The following is a 23,958-nucleotide window of genomic DNA, read 5'->3' as shown; positions in this document are numbered from 1 at the left end:
GGTGGAGGGGTGGAGGGGGTGGAGGGTGGTGGAGGTGGAGGGGTGGAGGGGTGGAGGGTGATTTAAACAAGTTTAGGGCCTCAATTTTTATTTTTTATTAATATTATTGAAATCCATTCTTTCTCACCCTTAGGCACAGGGGCAGGGCTCTGAACCCCAGAAAGGTGCCCCGGAATTTTACCCTGGAGGGTTTCCGCAGGGCTTGAGAAAATGCGCAAAGGAGCGCACAAACACAGGTCCACCAAAGGCGGGGCTCACTTCCTGTACGTGACGAGAAGCAGCAGAATGGCGAGTTTAGAAACGTCTTGGAGACAGTATCACTTGCCAGGAGTGGGCAAGTCTCACGCCAGCCAGGATGAGGAGCATCTTCATCTGAGGCTGTTTCTGCGGTACCCAAGCTGCTGTGTCTTTAATTATGTGGGTTTGATCCTCTCCTGGGAACCTCTTTCTGAGGTTCAGAGAACTTCACTAGAAATGAAGAAAAATGAACAGACATGAGCTTTTCTTTTACCATCCTCATTCTATCCGACCGACCCCTCCCACTCTCCCTGCACCACATTTTAAAATGGCCCTTGCCCATCTGGGGGCTTTTTAAGTCACCAGGAAGGTAAATGGTCGGTAGATAAGTAGGTCGGGACAGGAGTCAGATCATCCTTGGGCTTCAAAATAGACTGTGCCAGCCAAATTTTCCTCTATGATAGCTTTCCTGCGGCCCCAGGCTGTAGGGATAGATTGTCCTAGCTGTCTGTGACCAAGGCCAGTTCTTCTGCTCAGAATTATGAGCCATTATTATAAGAGAATGGAAACCCTGGGTAGAGTAGTGAAGACAGATCTCTGGATCTGGAGATTCAGTGCTGAAATTTACCTAATGTAATTTAACATTCGTGTTCCAGTTCCCCTCTCTGTGAGATGGAAAGTTAGGAATGGGAAGGAAAGAAAACTAAAGAAGGGCCACTGAGGCAGGGGAACTGGAATCTAGCCTCTCTTAGGTGAGATTCTGCCCCATAGGGAAAGGTTTTTACCTGGTGTGTAAATTGTGAGTCAGGTTTTGGGGGTCTGAAACAGGAAAGCCACAACCTAAAAATGTTCCAGCTCTGAAGGGGGACAAAGGTCTGGAACTAAGCTCAGTGAAAGCAGGAGCACGGAGACGGCAACAAAGACTTTCAGCCTTGGTCACCAGTAGGTGTCAATGTGGGCCCTTACAGACTGGGCAGTAGGAGAGGGAACAGAGAGGCAGGCTGTCACTCCAAGGCTCAACATGAACAAAGATAAAAACGTGACAACCTTTATTTTCAATAGTGACAAGGTTCAAAGTGGAGTGCTTCCGAGTCTGTGTGGGTCAAGTCTCTTCTGAGAAAGGCCTTTCTTATTTTAGCCAACTACCAAGGAGAGTAACTCTAAGGGCCTTTCCCAAGGTAACTTTTCTGTCTCAAAGATTTTTTTCAAAGCAACTGCATACTCTAAGATGCAAAGAAGGATTCTCTAGATTTGTGAGGACAGTATAAAAAGTATCAGGTTCTGCACCCAGAAGCCTCAGGGGGCTATAACAGTGCTTATGAGATTGAACAACCTACCTAACTTTTTCTTAGCATATTCTTTCACACAGATTACCTTTGGTTAAACTATGTAGAGAAGATGAGGATGAATCTACATGTCTACATCCAGGGGTGAACATAGTTTTGAAAATAGCCACCTCATCAAAAGACTTAAAATGTTAACAGAATAATGGGAATTGGTAGAGCCAAGGAAGCCAGAGATTTCAGTCTCTCTGTTAGACATCAGCAAGCAAGGCATTTACCCACATAATCTCTCTTACTTTCTGTGAAAGATAATTGGGGATTTTCTAATGTGTCTCATTAGCAAAGATTATGTCCTGGGATTGATAAATGGGCATGATATGTTCTGTTTTCCTTAAGAACTCCAACACAGATTCATCCCCCCCATAAATTATACTAGTAAGACAAAAATATAAGTTAAGAAAACCCATAATATTCCGAAATTCTGATTTTCTTTAATCAATGCAGGTCTCTCAAATAATAAAAAGAGATGTAAATATCCTTAAAAGACTAATGACATTTCACAGGTAATGCAATTTAGAAAGAAACACTTCCATGTTTTCTTTTCCAACAATGTGCATTTTTGTAAATTGCTATAAATTGCAATTCAAAAGCAGTGATCTCACCATCCCCAATCATTTTTTATACTGATCAAATGAATGCAGATACTCCCATTTGGGAGGGGCAACATGACATTTCACTTGGCAGTTCTAAACAGGTCACAGACCTTTCACAGACCCTAAGGCAGTGGGAGGGAGCTCTTTACTAAACCGTGTAACCAAATCAAACCAATGGTTACCCCTTTTCAAAACCATTGGAATGGTTTGCACAATGCTATTCACATAGCAGCACAGAAACTGAAAGGATGGTCATCCAATGGAGATTTCTTTCCTTTTGTTTAAACTTGCAGAGCTCAAAAAGTAATACTAAGCAGACAATTACATTTGCCATGTTAAAACAATCATATACAGTCCACATACATTTTTGTTGACACTGCACAGCATAAATATAACTAACTGTCCATATGGATGTATATATATGCACACGTATGTATATGTATGTCTATTTATGGGAGATGTTGCTTTGTTCGAAACCATAGGCACAAAGACACAACATGGCTGCCCTGGAGATGACCTATTGCTTTCAAGTTGCTTGAACACATCAGAATTTCCATTGTTAAGGTTGATTAATTGAAACTGATAAGTTACCATGGATAAAGATTGTTTTTCTGTTTAATGTGGTGGGCCTGATTTGGTAAATGCCTCATTCATGTAGCTTTGCAGTGGAGCATATGGGCAAGAGTCATTCAGTATCACAAACATATACAATTTATTATGCTTGTATGGACACAACTAAAAGGCCTTTCTGTTTTAATGACAAAGATTCAATAAGAAATTCCATTTAAAGAATCACTAGTAACATGAAACATGATTTTGTAATTTATTCTTAGAGTTTCTGTGGATAATTTAAAAGATAATATTTAAATACACCATACAGACACATACACAAATACACACATGCATGCATAACAATTATACCTTAGCATTAGCTATTGGGAATAAAGCATCACTTATCTTAAATGTGAGTAGACACATAAGAAGATTTGAAAATGTTGCAGTATCATGGTACCTTGCCTACATACTGTTGTTAGGGTTACCAAGGATATGCCCCCAGTAAGAGTTCATGCAGCACAGTCGGAAGGGAAATGGTTTGGTGAATAATAAGCCCATTTCAGGAAGCCCGTTTTTTTCTTATTGAAAAAACAGAAGACATTTAAAAAAGTCATCCAGAGAGTGGCACATTGAAGAGTGAATGTACCCATATTTTTATGAGCTTATTCTTTCTTGTATTTGAAAGCACTTTTAAAAAGAATTAACTATATAAAAACATGAATATTTACCACTAAATATAAGGTTGCTATTATTTTTAAACTATTGTACATAAGCTTGTGTCCTTTTCATTTAGGTTGCTATGCAATTACCAGAAAACAATAATAGCAGAATTATGAAAGACATGTTAATAAACTAAAGGACTGATCATATCAAACCATCAAAGAGACAGTTCCCATATTTAGCCTTTAACGTCTCTTCAAATAAATTCTCTGGTCATTCATGTCCAAGAAGCAGTTCAAGTTCACCCAACATCCCTCATTTACATTAGATGGGTAGTCACAGTTCAGTTCGGGGAGTAATAAACCACATTTGTCACAGTTGACCACTGCTAGTATGTGTTTTTTTTTATTATTATAAAGGGTTGGATGTCCATTGCAAAGCTAATCCACATACCATCACTTGTAAGATCCCCTCCTGCATTTTGAAGTGATAATCTGTATCTAATTTTAAAAGAACAATTTACTTTCCTTTCACTTTTTGAAGACTGGGTTCTTTGCAAGACCTGAATAGAGACCATGGGTGAAGCAGTGCCAAACAGCTCTGGTGTGTGTATAACAAAAACCCACCTCTTTGTAGAACATAACAAATTATGCAGTGCTCACAGATGTGCTTCACATTGCGCCTTTTGTGAGAAAATGAAGCCCTACTCTGCCCCCCCCCAAGAGAGCCTGGGCTCCTAATGTGATCTGTCCTCATAGCAGAGAACAAGAAATCCCCTTAATATGGAAACTTTTCATGAGTTCTTTTGAAAAGCTTTTTATTTGGACTATGCAATTTTTGCAAACATGAATTCAAAGTCACAAGCAGCTATTTCTATAGACAAGTGACAGTTTTGGGTCTCCAGAATTACATTGTTGCCATTCTCACGGGCAGCTCAGGATTACATTGTTGCTATTCCCATGGAGGGGGAGCTCAGGATTACATTGTTGCTATTCCCATGGAGGGGCTCAGGATTACATTGTTGCTATTCCCATGGAGGGGGGGCTCAGGATTACATTGTTGCTATTCCCATGGAGGGGGGCTCAGGATTACATTGTTGCTATTCCCATGGAGGGGGAGCTCAGGATTACATTGTTGCTATTCCCATGGAGGGGGGCTCAAGATTACATTGTTGCCATTGCCATACAAGGCCGAAGGATTACATTGTTGTTATGCCCACCTGGTTCCTACCTTTGACTTTTAGATATTTCTATGAGCAAACAAATTTGATTTTTCCTAATTAAAATGTTGAAAATGCAGTCTTAGTAACTTTGATGTTTTTCTTCCTTCTTCTTCTTCTTCTTCTTCTTCTTCTTCTTCTTCTTCTTCTTCTTCTTCTTCTTCTTCTTCTGTATTTCAGTTCTGGGTAGCTCTTATGGGGAAAATGCTATTGACAGGCAATCCTAGGTAACCAGGGATGTTGATAAGCACTTCTGAGTAATCAAAAGGCGACTTCTGTTGAAATGATGACAAATGTGAGAATCCTACCTTATCTCCTGGGTCCTTTGTAAACTTGATTTCTACTGAATGCTCTGGTCTCGATGACTGTCTCACAATATAAATTCCAAGCCCTGGAAAATTCTCTGTGTCCTTAGTGCCTAGTCCCTGGCTTTGATTACAGTAGATGTTCCTAAAGACTGTGGGGGTGAATAAATGAATGGATGAATTCATGAATGAATGAATGAATGGACAAGGAAAAGGTGAAAGCTAGAAGATAATGTGGCCCCTTAGAATCCACAGCATTTGTGGTTTTTGCCCAAGTCGGCCCTAGTCTTGGCCACATAATCTTATTTGACTGATACAAAACAGGAAAGGGTGAAGACAATAGGAACTTGAACAAACCTTTCAAGTGAAGTTTGTTCTCTCCTGTCCTTGAGAACCCAAAGTCCATCTTGAACAAGCCTGAATTAGCCTACTTGAGGATGAGAGACAAGAATCTTATTGCTCATTAGCTCTGCAGACTGCCTGTGTGAGGCTGCTCATGATCAGGTGAATACTAATGAACCCAGCAACCATATAGAAGACCAGCATTAGGTAAAGACACCTGCAGAAACCCAGAAGCCCAGCATGGCCTCAAAACTGCAAGGTATTTATTTGATAGGACCAGCTGGAGAGCTCTTGTAGGGGAGAAGCAGGAGCTGTGAATAGTTCTCCTTGCTTAACTGAAAGCTATAGAGATCTATTAAAGGAACAAATAAGAAATAACAAAACATGAGAGTGGGGAAGCCAGAGAGTGATACTCTTGGTGAGCCTGACATCTGATGCTCACAGCAAGGGCAATTCAGAGAGTAATAGGTGATCCAGAGTCTGAACTGGCTGGAGAGAGAAGAGACAGGAGGTTTAGTTTTTAATCCCAGTTTGGAGTCAGGAAGAATCCACTATAGATGCTCTCTTTAGTGAGAGGACAGTTAGAGATATTGAGAGAGCATAATCTTGCTGTATCAGCTAGAAACTCAAGGTAATGAGCTTGAGACTTGAGACTCAATTTTCTTGTGTATGTGTTTGTCCTTGTGGGTACACAGGCAAACAAGTATATACATGCCACCCACATCCTTTGAGATGGGTCTGTTATAGAGCTCACCAAGTAGGCTAGGTTGTTTGGACAGTGAGTCTGGAGATCCTCCTGTTTCCATTTCCCCAGCTCTGAGATGACAAGTGAAAGCCACAGTGTCTAAACTTTTCATGAGTTCTGGGATTAAGTTCAGGTCTCATGCTTGCTAGGTGAGCACTATTAACTGAGCCACTGCAGTTCGGTTCTGTCAAACAATTGTTAGTTTACTAACTGCCAGGGATTCAGCAAACACATACTCATAGGAGCCTTATCCCATTTTAATTATTATCAAAGAAAGCTGAAGTTGGGGAGCAGTAGTGTTCTAACCAAGAAGCAATGGCAGCATCATGACAGGTACCATGTGGTAGGACATCTTACCATCTCTTGTGAGGCAAAATGGAAGTATTAGATCCTTCAACTTGGTTGGCAGAATATAATCTAACTCTCTATAACACGGATGTCTTACATTGTTACAGTGTTATCCTGGGTTTGATTCATGCATTTGTTACTTTTGTTGTAATTAATACAAAGGCAACTGAAGAAGGAAAGAGTTTAGTTTTGCTTAGGGTTCCAGAGGGATAGCGTCCATCTTGGTGGAGAAGGCATGGAATTTTCATTCACACCCAGGAGAGAGAGAGAGAGAGAGAGAGAGAGAGAGAGAGAGAGAGAGAGAGATTTAAAACCCATCCCCAAGTTATTGAATTCCTCCAGCAAGGCTCAACCTAAAGTTTCTGCAACCTCCAATAAACACCACCTGTGGGGGACCAAACATATGAACCACAATATTCCACCTCAGGTATCTACAGGCTCATGGTCATATCATACTGAAAAATACATTTAGTCCAATTTCAAAGTTCCCATAGTTTTTTTTACAGTCTCAATACTGTTCAGAAGCTTAAAGTCCTTCTAAGAATGAAGGTAATTTCTTAACTATGACCCTAAGGTGAATAGGACAACTTACACATTCCCAGAACACAGTGACACGTTAGATACATTATCCTTCTAGAAGAGAGGAATGGGAGCATAGTGGGGAAAGAAGAGGCCACAGGAAGGCAGGCAAACACCAAATCCTGCAGCTCCATGTCCAGTATCTAGGGCTTTGGTTTCCGGGGCTTAGGTGGGTCTGTCCCCCAGCTTTCTGCCTGAGCTACAAATCTCTATCTTGGACTAGTTCCACTTCCTGTGTGTCACTCTCCTTATGATTCTGACAGCTCCAGTGTCTTGAGGTCTCTACCACAACTACAACAGCTTTGTTCAATGGCCCCTCAGGGCATCTTTGCAGGAATTGTGACCCTGTCACTTGTGTCCTGGCCACAGTAGCTTTCTGAAACTACAAAGGAAGAATCCAGAACTCCCTCAATCTTGCATTTTTCTTGTCTCCAAAACCAGCACCTCATGGATGAAACTGCTGAGTTTGGCTGCCCTCATGGTTTGTAGCAGGGCCGTGTAGACCACAGTTGCACCAACACTGGGACACCGAAGCAACTGCTTTCTATAAATAAGCAGCCCCTTATCAATCTTTCACAAGATGGAGACTTAGTCAGGTGTGGTCTTGCCTTGAGGGTACTTTTCTATTTTCCCAATGAAGAGAAGGAGTCTTCTCTTTAATAGTGCTAATCTCTCTTTTAACACAACCATAGTTGGATTGTCTTTGGACCACCAAATAAAGACACAGCTTCCAAATAAAGACACAGAGACATTATTATAGATGCTCAGCCTTAGCTTAGACTTGTCCCACTAGCTCTTTTTAACTTAATTTAACCAAGTTCTATTCATCTATGTTTCACCTTGGGGCTTTTTACTTTCTCATTCTGTATGTCCTACTCTCCTGCCTCCTTCATGTCTTTCTGGCATCTCCCTGGCATGGCATCTCTTTTCTTCCTTTCCCTATACTAAATTCCTCGTCTTACTTACTCTCCCTGCCCAGAAGTCCTACATAAACCTCCTCCCTTGCTATTGGCCATTCAACTTTGTATTGGAATAATCATGTGCTTTAGGTAGGCAAGGTAAAAGAACACATCTTTATACAAATGCAGTTAAACAAATGCAGCATATCTTTACATAAACAAATATTCCACAATGCTTCCTAATGCTCTTTTCTTCTCCAAGCTGCAGTTTTCATTTATTTTTGCCCTGCTAGTTGTTCTTTTTCATTGTACATCTGCATAAGGCAACCAGTAACAACCACATCACAGACTCAATGCTATGCTGCTGTAAATTTCTCCCACCAAATACATTAGTTCATAGGGTTGTTTTTTTTTGTTTGTTTTTTTGTTGTTTTTGTTTTTGAGACAGGGTTTCTCTGTGTAGCTTTGAAGCCTATCCTGGCACTCGCTCTGGAGACCAGGCTGGCCTCGAACTCACAGAGATCTGCCTGCCTCTGCCTCGGGAGTGCTGGGATTAAAGGCATGCCACCAACGTCCATCTAGTTCATTGTTTTTAAATTTACTTCAGGTAACTTTTCAGGACACGGACAGAAAATAGCCAAATTCTTTGCCAAAATATTGCATGAATGGCCTCTATCCCAGTTGCTAATAGAGTTCTTGTTCCCTTCTGGAATCTCATTATCTGGGGTTTCACTGTTCACATAACTCTCAGCATTGTTAGCCTTCCAGGCTCCTACTTGAATGTCCAGGTGAGCTCTGCTTACAACATTCAGTGGCTTTCTAGCCCAACATTATAAAATCTTCCTTATCTCTGAAGTCTTCCTGGTTCCTCCTAAAGACAACATGGTCAGATTCTTCACAGTAACAACCTGGTTCCAATTTCTGTCTTAGTCGCTTTTCTGTTGCAATAAAATAATCCGACAAGAGCAATGTAAGGAAGAGTTTATTTTGTTTCATGAGTCCTGAGGATGGAGTCCATCATGGTGGGGGAGGGATGACAGCAGTGGCAGAAAGCTGGTCTATCACAGTTTTATCCACACACAGGATGGAGGGGAGGGGTGGAGCACAAACAGAAAGGGGTGAGGCTACAAACCCACAATGCTCACCCCATGCCCAGCGATGTACTTTCTCCAGTAGGGCTTCTCTTTCCAAAGGCTCTATAATCTCCCCACGCTGCTACCAAATGGAGTACAAAGTGCTTCAATACACAGTGAAGGATACTTACTTGGATCACCACATTTCCAAAGCTGGATGGCTTAATAGAAATGCATTCTTTCATAGTTCTATCGACTGTAAGTCTAAAACTCAAGCATGTGAGGTCAGAAAGCCATGATTCCTTTGAGACTGGGTGCATGCCCTCTTTGCCTCTCCACAGTTGCTGGTGATGGCTATGAACCATGCATCCTTGCTTGCAGTTTAATCATGCCAGTCTCCCTCCCCTGATTACCTCCTCTCTTCCTTTCTTATCTTTCTCTACTCTTTTCTTTCTCTCCTCTCCCACAGCCCAATTTGTCATAACTTAATGCTGTCCCTGGGAGTCCTGAGTGTTTATATAGTGTTTTCTCTAATATTGATACCAGATATTAATTTGGTATAACCAGAGATTTTAGGGTAAAAGCCCGAATTTGGAAGCCCAACAAGCTAGGTTCTATCAGCTTGTCTCCTATGCACCAATTAAAGAGACAAGTAATTGGGAAAAGCAAAGGGAGGAGATTTATTCAAAGTGGCCACACTGGGAAGAACAGATAAAGGGATCTGTTGACCCCAAGTTCATTTACATGGTATAGACACCAGCTTTATGTTTAAATGGAAGAAGGTGTGTGCTAAGTGGCAAGAAGTATACATGATTAAGCAGTCTTGATAAAGGTGCAATGTCCTTGGATGTTCTTAGTTCTGGTGCTTGAGTGTGGTCCAAAGAAATCATTATTGCTTGAAGGGATAAGGCAGTGGTCCTTAAATGATTACTTCTGCTCCAAGATGTAGCCTCGCCATCACTGTTATTTTGTCTCATTGGTGTCGGAATCCACTGTGTCCAGTGAAACGCTGCTGTACCTAGAATCGAAGCTCACTCAAGAGGAAAAGTTAGGGGCAGTGACTTAACTCTGTGTCTTCAGTTAAGTAAGACAGACAGCCACAAATAAAAGAAGATGTATTATGCTTTCAATCTGTTTTAGTTAAATATGGACCCAAATGAGGAGCCAGTGGCTTTCAGAAAAAGCAGAAAAGTACCTATCTCATTGCTACCCAGCTAACAACTTCATCTGAGTTTGATTACACTTGCAAAGACCCTATTGCAGTTAAGAAGATATAATTCACAAGAAACGAACTTGGAGTTTCATTGGTTATATTGTTGTTGTTTTGTATTGGTGGAGGGGTAAGATTGGACATACTCAAACCCATACATATTCTTTTCCTGAAATATGAACTATGTTTTACACAGAACTCGTACAAAGTCATTTAAAACTGTAACAGACTTATTGTGAACATGCACACACTTGTGTATTTGTCTGTCTGTCTGTCTGTCTGTCTGTCTGTCTGTCTATGTGTGTCTCCCTGTGTGTATATTGTGCATGTGTCTGTATCTCTCTCTCTCTCTCTCTCTCTCTCTCTCTCTCTCTCCTCTCTCTCTCTCTCTCTGTGTGTGTGTGTGTGTGTGTGTGTGTATTTGTATGTCTGTGTGTGAATTTCCCTGTGTATACTCTGTGTGTGTGTGTGTGTGTGTCTGTGTGTCTGTGTGGTACTGAGTACTGAAATTACACAAGGGGAATGATCTGATACTAATCTAAGTTCCTAGCCCTGAAATTTAAATAGACAATTCTCAATAGAGGAATCTAAAATGGCTGAAAGACACATAAGAAAGTGTTCAACATCCTTAGCCATCAGGGAAATGCAAATCAAAACAACTCTGAGATACCATCTTACTCCTGTCAGAATGGCCAAAATCAAAAACACCAATGACAGTTCATGACAGAGAGCATGTGGAGAAAGGGGAACACTTCTCCACTGCTGGTGGGAGTGCCAACTTGTACAGCCACTTTGGAAATCAGTATGGCGACTCCTCAAAAAAATGGGAATCAGTCTACCACAAGATCCAGCAATTCCACTCTTAGACATATACCCTGAAGAAGCACATTCATACAACAAGGACATATGTTTAACGATGTTCCTAGCAGCACTATTTGTAATAGCCAGAAACTGGAAGCAGCCTAGATGCCCCTCAACCAAAGAATGGATAGAGAAAATGTAGTACATTTACACAATGGAGTACTACTCAGTGGAAAAAAACAATGGAATCTTGAAATTTGCAGGAAAATGGATGGATCTAGAAGAAACCATTCTGAGCGAGGTAACCCAATTGCAAAAAGACAAACATGATATGTACTCACTCATATGTGGATTTTAGACATAGAGTAAGGATTACCAGCTTACAATCCACACTGCCAAAGAAGCAAGTAAACATGGAGGTCTCTAAGAGAGACATACATGGTCCCCTGGAGAAGGGGAGAGGTTCAAGATCTGCTGAGCAAATTGGAAGCACGGGAAGAGGGGGGAGGGAGCTAGGAGAATGAGAAGGTGAGAGGAAGAGGGATGCCGAGGACATGAAGGAGCAGAAAATATGAATCAGGGGAAGAATACACGATAACAAGAATGGAGATATCATAATAGAGGGAGGCATTTTTGCTTTACAGAGAAATCAGGCACTAGGGAAATGTCTGGAGATCTACAAAGATGACACCAGCTAACTATCTAAGCAACGGTGGAGAGGCTACCTTAAATGCCCTCCCCTGATTATGAGACTGACGACTGACTTATATGCCTTCATCCAGCAGCTGGTGGAAGTAGAAGCAGACACCCATAACTAATCACCGATCTGAAGTAGAACCCAGACGCAGAGAAGGACCAGTGAAGAGCACAGAGGTCCAGACCAGGCTGGTGAAACACACAGAAACAGCTGACCTGAACATCTGGGAACTCTTGCTCCCCAGTCTGATAGCTGGAATACCAGCATGGGACTGATTCAGACCCAAGGAATATGGGTGGAAACCTCAGAAATCTATGGGACCTCCTGTAGAAGCCCAGTATTTATCCCTAGCATAGGTGTGGACTTTGGGAGCCCAGTCCATATAGAGGAATACTCCCTGAGCCAAGACACACGGGGGTGGGCCTCGGCCCTACCCCAAAGGAAACGAAAGACTCTGATGACACCCTATGGATGGCCTCACCATCCAGGGGGAGCAGAAAAGATATGTGAAGGATAAGGTTTTAGTTGGGGGGGGCGGGTAGGGGAGGAAGGATGGGAGAAGGGAACTGGCATTGTCATATAAAACAATCCTGTTTCTAATTCAAATAAAAAAAGTTGGAAAAAAAATAAAATCACTTTAAGGAAAAAATAATCTTTTAAAAACAGATATTGAAGGTGTAATTTTGATGCAGAAGACAATAATGACTACGGCTATTGACATCCAGAGGATGGACTGTATAAATACAGCTTAAGTCAAACGAAGTTTCCTTGGTCTATAATGTGAAGAAAACAGATTTGAATATATAGAATTATTTTGGGGTGGATGAGGGAGCATAATGCTGTAGTGAATTTATTATTTAACATTCCACATGGACGTAATAGTAAATTTAAAAATAAAAAAGACATGCTGCATAAAATAAGGTAAACATTTTTTGTGGTAAAAAATTGTAAAATAATAAAATAGTATGCTGTAGACTGAATCCCATGTCCTCAAAAAATATTGAAGTCCTAACTCCTAGTGTTTGTGAGCTTTCTCTATTGTACTATGCAATACTTACTACACAATACCTGAGGAAACCAGTCTGTGAAGACGGTAAGCTTATTTTGGAATGTGGTTTCAGAGTTCACCCACCATCCGTTGGCCCTACTCTTTTGAGCTGATGATGTGGCGGTGTCAGGGTAGTGGAGCAAAGCAATTTGCCTTCAAATCAGAAGTGGATTGAAAAATGCTGGAGTCCACAATATCCCTAAGCACATGCCACCAGCAGAGCAAAACCTGCCCCCTAAGTCTAAGTCTCACCTCTTAGAGGTTCGACCACTTCTCAGTACACAACAGGCATTTAACACCAGGGCTTTGGGGAACTTTTCAAATCTAAACTTTAGCACCCCAGTGCCTCCATGTGACCCTATTTGAGATGGAATCATTTTAGGCTATCAAGTTAAAATGAGGTTGCTGTGGAGAGAGAAGAAAGTGGAAGGGAGGTTGGAGAGAGATAGGTGGAGAGAGATGTTCATAACTAAAAATCAAAATGTCAGAATAAATACTGGTTTATAATATAAAACAAACAATAGTAAGATAATAGTTGTCACAACATGTATTTGCAGATATTTCAAGGTAATGAAATAGTATCAAAATGGCCTAAAACATGTATTTATATTCAATGAGATGATTAATAATGTCCATTAGAAAGAAAAACAAAATTATGTCTAAAATACGCCAAAAAGCATATGAAAGAATAGATACAAGAAAATTAAAAAACAAATGTCTTTGAAATATGAAAGTTAGCAAATGAGGGACTGAAACATGGTTTAAATTGGCTCTGCTGAAGAGAGAAATAGAAAGCTGGAACAGTATTGAAGCATACACCATAGGATAGAGTGTATAAATACTGCTTAAATAAAATGAAGTTTCCTTGGTCTATAATGTGAAGAAAACAGATCTGAATATATAGAACATATATTCAAATAGAGAAATGTAAGAATTGTGTGGATTTAGAGACTGTAGAATTGATTGAGAGATGTTTCAGGATAAAATAATTTAGGGTATGCTGCATGTTGAAAAGCAATATTTGAAAAACCAACAGTGGAAAATTTTCTAGAAGTAAACAAACATATAAATTATCTCATCTTAACCATATTCTCTATATTGACAGCAACTAATATAGAACTGAATAGATTGTAGAGGTAATAATCACCATGAATAATGACTAAACCATAAAAAAGTGGAGAAAACCCACCAGCTATTGACAAATTTTCACATAACTTTCCAGAATCCTGTGCAGTGGCTCAAAAGTACTGATAAAATAGCAAAGGAGGGAGAATGGCTGGCTGCCTGTGATGGTTAATCATGCTTGCCAACAAAAGGGTCTGGAGTGGCATAGGAGATATGCCTCCAAGCACAGCTCTGAGACTATGGAGAGTAGGTTATCTGTGGTGTGAGGCCCCACCTTACCCATAGGGGCACCATTGCATGGGCCATGGTCCTGAACTGAGGAACATGGAAGCCATCTGAGAGCTGGGAACACTCTTCTCTTCTCTCCTTCAACTCCCCTAAGCCCTTGCTTCCACAATTTCCCTACTGTGATCAACTATACGCTCAAACTGAGCCAAATAAACCCCGGGTTTCTTAAGTTTGCGTCATGTTTTTGGGGTATTTTGTCACCAACAAGATGAAACTAATTCATTGACAACCTGGGATTTCACCTCTTGTTAAACTTCCACCAATAATGAGTGAAAAAAATGAACACAGAATCTGCCATCACTAGACTCCCACTAAACCAAGCATCAACACTTTAAACATGCATATATATTAAAAGGTACACATATGCTAATGTATATATTTAAAGAAAATAAATAGTACCTCAAGTTTTCAAAAGCAAAAGGGAGAAAGAATACAGAAAATGTTATCCATTTAAAGGAAATAGTGAAAAGCACACTAGGAAATAATATAAATATCAGGAAATAAGATAGAAATAATTACATGTCTACAAAAGTTGCAATTTTAAATGTAATTTACCTATTAGAAAGTGGTTATGAGGGCTCAGTTGGTAAAGTGCTTGCCTTATAAGCTCAAGGACCAGGGTTGGATGCAAATGGCTCATGTCATTTGCACTGGGCAAGTACTTTGGAATTGTGCTCCTCAGTATGGTGACTCCTCAGGAAAATGGGAATGAGTCTACCACAAGATCCAGCAAGTCCACTCCTAGGCATATACCCAAAAGAAGCACATTCATACAATAAGGACATCTGTTCAAGGATGTTCATAGCAACACTATTTGTAATAACCAGAAACTGGAAGCAGCCTAGATGCCCCTCAACCAAAGAATGGATAGAGAAAATGTAGTACATTTATACAATGGAGAACTACTCAGTGGAAAAAGCAACGGAATCTTGGAATTTGCAGGAAAATGGATGGAACTAGAAGAAACCATTCTGAGTGAGGTAACCCAATCACAAAAAGACAAACATGATATGTACTCACTCATATGTGGATTTTAAACACAGAGTAAAGGATTACCAGCCTACAATCCACACTGCCAGAGAAGCTAGTAAACAAGGAGGACCCTAAAGAGACGAACACTGTCCCCTAGAGAAGAGGAAAGGGTCAAGATCTCCTGAGCAAATTGAGAGCACTGGAAGGGGGGGGAGGGAGCTACGAGAATGAGAAGGGAAGAAGAGGAAGGATGCAGAGGTCATGAGGGAGCAGAAAGGTTGAGTCAGGGGAAGAATAGAAAAAAGGATATGTGATAGGTAGGGTTTTAGTTGGGAGGGGTGGTAGGGGAGGAGGGGAGGGAGAAGGGAACTGGGATTGTCATGTAAAACAATCTTGTTCCTAAATAAAATAATAAATAAACAAAATCTGAAAAAAAAGCAAAAAAAGAAAAAAGACACTGGGCATGGTGGCTCATTCTTGTAATGACAGTGCTGGGGAAGTAGGGGCAGGGAGGTGGTACGCTCTCTGTCCCGCCATCCTAGCCTACTTGCTCCAAATTATTTAAAGACACTGAAGAACAATACCTGTGATTGTCTTCTGGAATCCTCATACACATGCACAGCTACATATGTACATATCCACCTCCTGCACATGGACATGTGCACATACATACATACGTACATACATACATACATACATACATACATACATACACACACACACACCATGAGTAACTATTAGAGATAAGACAAGAAAAATTCAAGTGTAAGTTGCTTAAATTAGAAAATATAATAGAGTAAGTTGTAACAATATTGAAAAGAAGACACAGTGCAAACATATTTTTATGTGCATGTGTTGTATTTTGTTCACATGCGTGAGTGTGCATGTGCACTTGGGCCAATGCACAGAAGCCAGTGGGTGATAGTATTTGTCCTGCTCCATCACTCTCCACCTTGAGACATGACCTCTCACTGAACTTGGAGCTGGACTGTAGCTATCTAGCCCCAGCAATCCTCCTGTCTTTGTTTTCTCCAGGCTTACAAGAGCATGTGACCATGCACAGCTTCTTAATTTTGGGTTCTAAGGATGTGAACTCATGTTTTAGTGCTTGTGTAGCAAGCACTCTTAGGTACACATTTCCCAGTCCCTGCAATGCAAATGTTAATAAGAACACTATTGTTTTATCAGCTACATGAGACAATATAATTTAAAACATGAAAGAACTACAATGCACACTATGATTCTCCAGTGAAGCAATAAATTTGACTAATTTGATATATTCTTAAAATAAATAAGACAAAAATGTACTGAACTATTCAGAAAAACAGACAAGCCCTCAGGCATGATGAGATATTTCTAGGGTCCTCTTTTAGAAGAGCAAGATATTAAGTATATAGTAGAGTAGAAAGCAGAAAACATTTGAATTACTAAATTAACAAGATGACCTAATAGGATGCTGCAGAATTCTGCCTCCAACTTCTGAAAAATTGCTTAGAAAAAGCCACATGCTAAAGAGGAAACCAAAGGTAGTTAGGATTTAATTTTTGCATATAATTATTTTTAATTCTGAATAACTAATGGTTGCAATAGATAAAACCAATATTTTAAAGATAAATAAAACAAATTCGATCAATGTACCCCAGAAAAGCCCTCTTCGTGCTGGTGTACACATGATAAGAACTGTGCTCAATGGCATTTATCAAACAAAATACACATATTTCTACAAATATGAGTACAATTAATTAATAAAAGATAGTCAATCAAATTAATGAAGTACAGTTTTAATTAGTTTTGAACTTTTTATAATAAGGCTTTAAAATATTAGCACTGCATTTTCTTTATTTTTTTAAAGAAAGATTTATTCAGTTTTATTCATGTGTTTGTGCCTGCATTTGCTTATGTATATCACATGTCTGCTATGGAGGCCAGAGGACTCTGGATTTCCTAGAACTGGAGTTATCAGCAGTTGTGAACACCCTAATGTGGGTCCTGGGAACTGAATCCCAGGTCCTCTGGAAGGACAGTAAGGACAGTAAGTGCTCTTAACCCCTGAGCCACCTTTCCAAGCACTGCATTTTCAAAAAACAAAACAAAAAAACAAGGTTTCTTCTCCTTTTCATTTGTCTTTTTTGTGCAGTCATGAGGCTTGAACTAAGGACCCAGTAAATGGTAGGTGAGCACTTGACCATCAGCTAGCTGCACCTCTACCCCCACTTGTCATACTTTTCAATACCTTCTTTGACCCATGGACAACTCTTTAGAAAGCCCTTTAATTCTATCATATCTTTAATACAACTGGCTCCTGGACCCTTTTCTATGCAATCCAGTGTTTACAGCATTGGCAAGGATAAACTAAGATTACTGATGGCTCAATTTCAGTTCACTGTCTAATGTGCTAAGATTTATGGTCTCAAGGAGAAAACATCTCTCAGAGTAAATGTATGAAAAACAAAGAAAATTCTCAAAGAAAGAGAATTAGCTCAAATCCCTAAGACAAAGATGATACATAATTTAGTATTTCAATATACTAGAATTGGCAACAGCAAAGGAAACAGTGTAAAAGTTGGTAGCAATGACAGTGTTAACATTGACAGTCTTTTTATACTCTATACCTAGAAACGCAGGCTAGCCCTGATATTAGATATAATTCATGGGTTAATTCCATCTAGATTTGTTCTTTGAGACAGGGTCTCACTTTGTAGTCCTTCCTGGCTTAGAACTCACTTTGAGGCTGGACCTCAAACTCACAGTGATTCCCCTGTTTCACCTCCCAAGTGTGTGCCCATTCCCAGCCTCTACAAGCACATTAGTGTTTATAGCTAGAAACTAAAAGATGTGCTGTATCAGTTTTACATGCAGTTATGTTTTAAAATACACATTTGAATGTGAATTCGACTGATCTTTAAAATTCTATTAATTATAGTTGAGAGCTTAGAAAAGATACATAAACTAACTCCAACTTGTTGGATTTTAATTTTACATAAGCTTAAAAGTGCTTATCTTTTATCTAAGTTCCAACTTCTTGTGTGATTTTTTTAGCATATACCTTATTTTTTCATGGTTTATTTTATTTTTATGTGCACTTGTGTTTTGTCTGCATGTATGTCTGTGTGAGGGTATCAGATCCTCTAGAACTGGAGTTACAGACAGTTGTGACCTGTCATGTGGGTGCTGGGAATTGAACCCAGGTCCTCTGGGAGAGCATCAGTACTTTAAACCACTAAGCCATCTCTCCAGCTCCTTGTGTGATAAAAAAAATTGTATTTAAAACAGCAGCATGTGCAACTAATCCTAACTATTAATGAACATTCACTCTTGCCAAGTGGCGGAGAAAAGACTTCGAGGAAGCCATTCTCAGGTCCAAATTTTTAAAGGGTGAAAAAGATACTAATTATTTTTAAGTCAAATATGTTATGGTCATTCTACTATTCTTCGAAAGCTTTCAAGTGACTTATTGGTTACTTCTTTCCTAGAAATCCCAGAAAATCAACCACACAATGTAATCTGGTCGCCAGTTTAGGTTTCCCCTGACACAGATACTGATGTTTGAGCCTTGTCTTCCTGACAAGGTGCTTACACAGCCAGTTACTTTGAGGTTTTATCTATGGGATTCGTGTCTTTTGGGCTCACTAAGGACATTTCCAGAGATTACAATGTCAATAACACCTAATTGCTGGGCTGTGAGAAAGGTCTGCTTGAGTACATAAAATCGGGGGCAGCAAGGGACACACAATGGGAGGCTCACATCCCACATTTTATCACAGGGAAGTGGCAAACAAATTAATAATCTTACTTTTGCTCTCTTGGGATAATTACTACCATGTAAAAAACTGCTTTGAGATTTTGCAGTTAGTGTTGTGCCTTGTTTTTCATTCCCTTCTATTAGTCAGCTTTTTTTTTTTTATCTCTTAACACTGGCTAGAGCATGAATGAAGTCCTATGGCTTTCTTTAGAACTCTCAGGACTTCATAACAAAGGAATCACGTGCAGCCTGCTTAGGCAGGTCATCCTGATATAACAAGGTTTTGACTATATGTTATTATTTCAATTTCCTTCCTCAAAGCATTGCATGTACTAGCCTTAGATTTCAGTTTTACTCATGCCTGGTGGAAAACTAGTTACTTAAGAAACAAAGGTGAAATTATTTTAATTTATGTGCCTACTGCCTAGAACCTCATTACTTTCATGTGGTAAATTATAGATCTGCCAGATTTTAGTTTGGGATTCAATTAGAAATGGCTGGTGAAGAAAAGCAAATGGGAGAATGAGCTCCATGTGTCTTCTAGTAGACTATTTTATTTAATACTCTTAATGAGAGCACATGGTAGGGTTGCCCCTGCTCTTACACAGCAGAGGAAAGCCAGAGGGAGCTGCCTAGGGATTGAGGAATGAACTGAGATTGGAATCTGAGTCTGCCAGCTTCCCAGTCTTCCTGAGGCATCACAGAATATCTCCTGCATCTTGTTGACACAAGACTTCATCTGGTCTTGTATGCATTTTGGGGGTCACATAGCCCAGTCCAGGGGTGCCTGGCACAGACTTTTGGGTGACTTGATTGAATCCCCCAGTCCCATGGTTGGTATATCCATAACAGTTTGCCAACCCTAGATGTACTCATGTGAGCTACCTGTTAAGTGAAGGAAATTAATAAGGGAAATCTTACCTCAGGAGGCACTAGTGAGAATTAGAGTTAAAACTTGAGAAGCACTTAGAATATTATCTCTTCCTACTACATGTCAGCTTTTACATACTCTCAAAGAGTATCTTGTGGTGTGAAAATGCAGCCTAGGAACTTAAATCTTTGATGTGGTAAGAACACTAACAGAGAGGGTTATTTTTTCATGTTCCACGGGGCATTCTAAATCCTAATATTAATTTGAATATTTTGAACAACCACCACAACAATAAGCCTGTGACATCAAAGAGTCCTATTTCCAGAGGCTGTAGACTTGAGTGAGTAGTTAAGAGAACCTGTTCAGCAAGCACAAGGACCTGAGTTCAAATCCCAAGCACCAGGTAAGAAACTAGGCATGACTGCATGTGTCTGTAATGTCAGCATTAGGGTAGAGACAGGTGAACCTTGAGAAATTACTGACCATCCAGCATAACTAAAAAGTCAAGCTTCCAGTTCTATGAGAGACCCTGTCTCCATGCAATAAAGCAGAGAGTGACAGACATTCTGGCCTCCAAGTGCACATACATGGGTGCACATACTATGCACTCATGTGCATGCAACACACACACACACACACACACACACACACACACACACAGAGAGAGAGAGAGAGAGAGAGAGAGAGAGAGAGAGAGAGAGAGAAAGAAGAGAGAGAATAACCCAGTTACGGTCCATTGCCAGATACCTTATTGTGAACACCTCTTTTCACGGTATAGGAAGTGATATAAATTTACTTATAGCTCAGACACATAACTGTATAGCTAACACCATATTATTATTTGTGAATTAGTTCTTTGTTATGATAAATCTTTCTGCCAAAGCCGCCCGAGCCCTACTGCCACGTGGGCGGTCTCCGCCAGCGGCCAGAGTTCTCCCCGCCGCATGGATGGACAAAATAATACAGAGACATATTAGGTACAAAGTTGCTTGGCCAAAGACTAGGATTTTCACCTGTTAGCTCAGTCTTAACTATCATAAACCTATATATTTTATAAGAATTATCTTATCAGATGCCTTATTGGCATCCCTCCTTGTGGGTGGATCACATTGTGCTGCAGGAGCAGGAACAGAGGGGAAAAGAGGGGCCTTCCTGTTTCTCCTTCTTTAAACATGAGTCTCCTTGCTATGTCACTTCCTGCCTGGATCACCACTTCTCTACTACATTTCCCAGAATCCTCTTTGACTCCTAGTCCGGTCTAACTTGTTGTCTCATTGGCCAAACAATATTTTATTTAACAATCAATAAGATAAACATACACAGTACATTCCCCATCAGTGCTTGAAAAACACTAGTAACATATTGAATTATTTTCTAGGAGCCACAAAAGTTATTTTCTTAACCCTACAAAGTGGCTGAGGAGCTCAGAATGATGTGCTTGGTGGTGACAATGTTGTCCTTTGCCAGGGTGTCATGGATACTATCCATCCACAAGCTTCTGCCTCTAAAAACTGCCTTTTAGTGAGGAGATTCATCCACTTCTCAAATTATTAAATTACTAATTGAGCTTTCTTCCTTACATTAATTTGCTTGTCTTCAATCAATAAAAATGGAAATTTTGATTTTAGCAAATTTTGGCTCATTTGGAGCTAATTAGCCAGACATGTTGGCTAATTGGGTTATTTCTCAGCATTATCTTCAGAGAGGAAGAAGAAAACATGTGCAAGTTTTATCAGAGATTTGCTTCTTTTTCTTTTGTACAAAGACATTATGGTGTAAACATTTTTCCCCGGTGTGGATTAATAGCCAAAATCACCCGCTTTATGGTGATTTTGTCTGCAAACTCATGTTTACACAAAGTATTTATATTCAATCTGATTTGTGTGACAAAAAAGTGAAATAATGACTGTTTGGAGGACTTTTGGCAGACTAGGTAGAGACAATTCTACATTTTGCATTTCTAAGGATGAGGAAGGCTTGGTAGTGTTTCAGCCAGGGCTGCTTTACTCTAAGTGGGCCTTTGAAAAATAATTTTCTCACCCTTAGAAAGTCAATTAAAAATTACCTAGATGTGAGAGTGTGTGTGTGTGTGTGTGTGTGTGTGTGTGTGTGTGTGTAATCCAGCACCTTGAGAATACAAGGCAAAGGCTTTCTACTGAACTGTTCTTCAGTCCTGGAAAGTCAATTGCTGCGGATGCAGTGTCCACAACTGGATTGTCTGGGAATGCACTGCTGATTTTATAGTTTCCTAATTCAAATTTCAGGTCAACAACAAACTCTAAATTTACCAATCCACAATGTTTTTGTGATAAGCCACAAGTACATTTAGATATTTTAGAAATAACTTATCATATGATTTGCAATTTAACAGATCTAATTCATTATTTAAATGCTGACATCTTTAAACATTGCTTTTCCTAAGTTATGGAGTCCAATCTGAGCATGACTGTAGTCTATCATCATCCCCGAGGAGGCGTCTATCACTGTGATTACTCAAAGATTCCTTTGTCCCTAGGAAGACAACCACTGACCTGATACCAGCAGTGCATATAACCACAAGAAACTTTCCCACTGCAAATACGCCCATGAAAAGAGACCCTTCACACTGTCTGCAGAGGCCAGGATTTAAGCTCTTATCGCTTATACCCCCCTTGCAGAAAGTTTCATTACCTAGTCTACTTGTAAATGTTTCCTGATATACCAAATAATCACTCATTCAGTGATCGGTCACGATCAATGCTCACAATTCAAAATAATAATAATAATTTTGTTAATTCTACTTGCTCACCATGCGCTACACATTTATAAGCTTTAAATAATGAATCATCTTTCCCCAATCCTAGAGAGGAACCTGGGCTCTCATATTCACTAAGGAAGCACTCTACCATTGAGATTCACCCTCAGCCCACAAGCGTCTCTGACTACATATATCTGCCCTCACCCTGAGCACTCTTACATGGATTTATTTTGGTGTCCAAGGTCAGAGAAATGTTTTACTCATGCATATAGACAAAATAAATTGGAGTGTAAGAACACATCAAATGTGCAGCTCTTTAGGGGTTGATCAAAGAGAAATTTGTAAGAAAGAGTCTTATTTTTCTGCTAGTTATTAAATTGGATCAATAGACATTTAACTAGAGATTCAGGGTTTGGTTTTTTTATTGTTTATTGCAGTCTAGTAAAAAGAAGTGAAATTTTAACTGAGATAGTTCCTGTGTTTGAAGAAAGACAAAATTCATTTTCAACTAGCAGCAGTCAGAATACAGAAATGCACAGTTTATAAATTGGCTGAAAAGTCCCAGTTTCACCCATAATACCAAATACTTTAGCCAAACAAGAAAAGCAAAATGGAGGGAGGATCTCTGTGAGGTTTTGGCTGGCCTGGACTACAGAAGAGGAAGAGACAAGCAGGTTAACCTGTTTTGCATCCTCTTTCTCTGTGTGAACTCTTTTTTCCTAACAATAGGATCTTACCTTGTTTTCCTTTGGTGATGTGGTGGCTACCAGGGCCTCCAATATATTAGTTTGGCATTATGGGAAATACCCCTACTCCATTCCCTAGATTCTTACCTTTTGGCACGCGTGTAACGGGCTCCTGGTCACTGGGTATATCCACATACTTGTGCTGCGCCTGCACAGTAGCCAAAACGTTTCATTACTGAGCTTCAATAATATTAACCAATTAATGTTATTAATAGGGAAAAACAATTGACCTACCACGGGTGAGTGAAAAACATTTGTCGGAGAGGATGTCTCCAACGCCTTCATTGTGGAGTGCACATACACGGGCTTGAGTTTCTGCAAGATACAAGCAGCAAGTACTGTGGATCAAGAGGAAATCATAATCAAAGCAGAGGGATGTGGACATGTTTTGTATTAGTCAGGCTTCTCTAGAGTAGCAGAGCAGATATAGCAAATCTACATATATAAAACTTACTTAGATTTATTAGAGTGGCTTATTTCAACAATGTCTTTCTCCCCATGGAAAGTTCAAGAATCCAGCAGTTGTTCACTCTAAGAAGCTGGATGCCTCAACTGTTTTTTGGTATATGCTAGAGTCCCAAAGAAGTAGGCTGTAATGACAGTGAAGAAATAGCTTGCCTCTTTGTCAGCCCACTCTTAGCAATCTGGACACATTGCCGGAGATGCCACCACCCTGCTTAGGAGACAATTCTTAAAACTCTCAGATTTCTAAATAGATTTAGGTAAAAATACTGTCCTGACAGGATATTTCAAAACACTTTGTAGTAACTTATACCTAGAAAATGGGCTCGGTTAGTGTGAAATACAGATGTATAAATAAGGT

At 39.9% G+C, this 23,958-nt stretch overlaps 1 protein-coding gene across 1 annotated transcript in view; it reads right to left on the bottom strand.

The window, feature by feature from the left end:
• Nucleotides 1–23,958, bottom strand: part of CUNH10orf67 (chromosome unknown C10orf67 homolog) — a 108,281-nt gene that overhangs the window by 4,991 nt on the left and 79,332 nt on the right. The window contains exons 15-16 of the mRNA XM_035441714.1: nt 23,370–23,450; nt 23,223–23,283 (exon numbers count right to left, since the gene is read on the bottom strand). Of these exons, the coding sequence (XP_035297605.1) occupies nt 23,223–23,283; nt 23,370–23,450 (142 nt within the window). The remainder of the gene's footprint in view (nt 1–23,222; nt 23,284–23,369; nt 23,451–23,958) is intronic.

The sequence above is a fragment of the Cricetulus griseus genome, chromosome 3 (genome assembly GCF_003668045.3).
Source record: "Cricetulus griseus strain 17A/GY chromosome 3, alternate assembly CriGri-PICRH-1.0, whole genome shotgun sequence".
Lineage (NCBI taxonomy): Eukaryota > Metazoa > Chordata > Mammalia > Rodentia > Cricetidae > Cricetulus > Cricetulus griseus.
The sequence above is the reverse complement of the archived record's forward strand: the minus strand, read 5'-3'. Positions and strand labels throughout refer to the sequence as shown.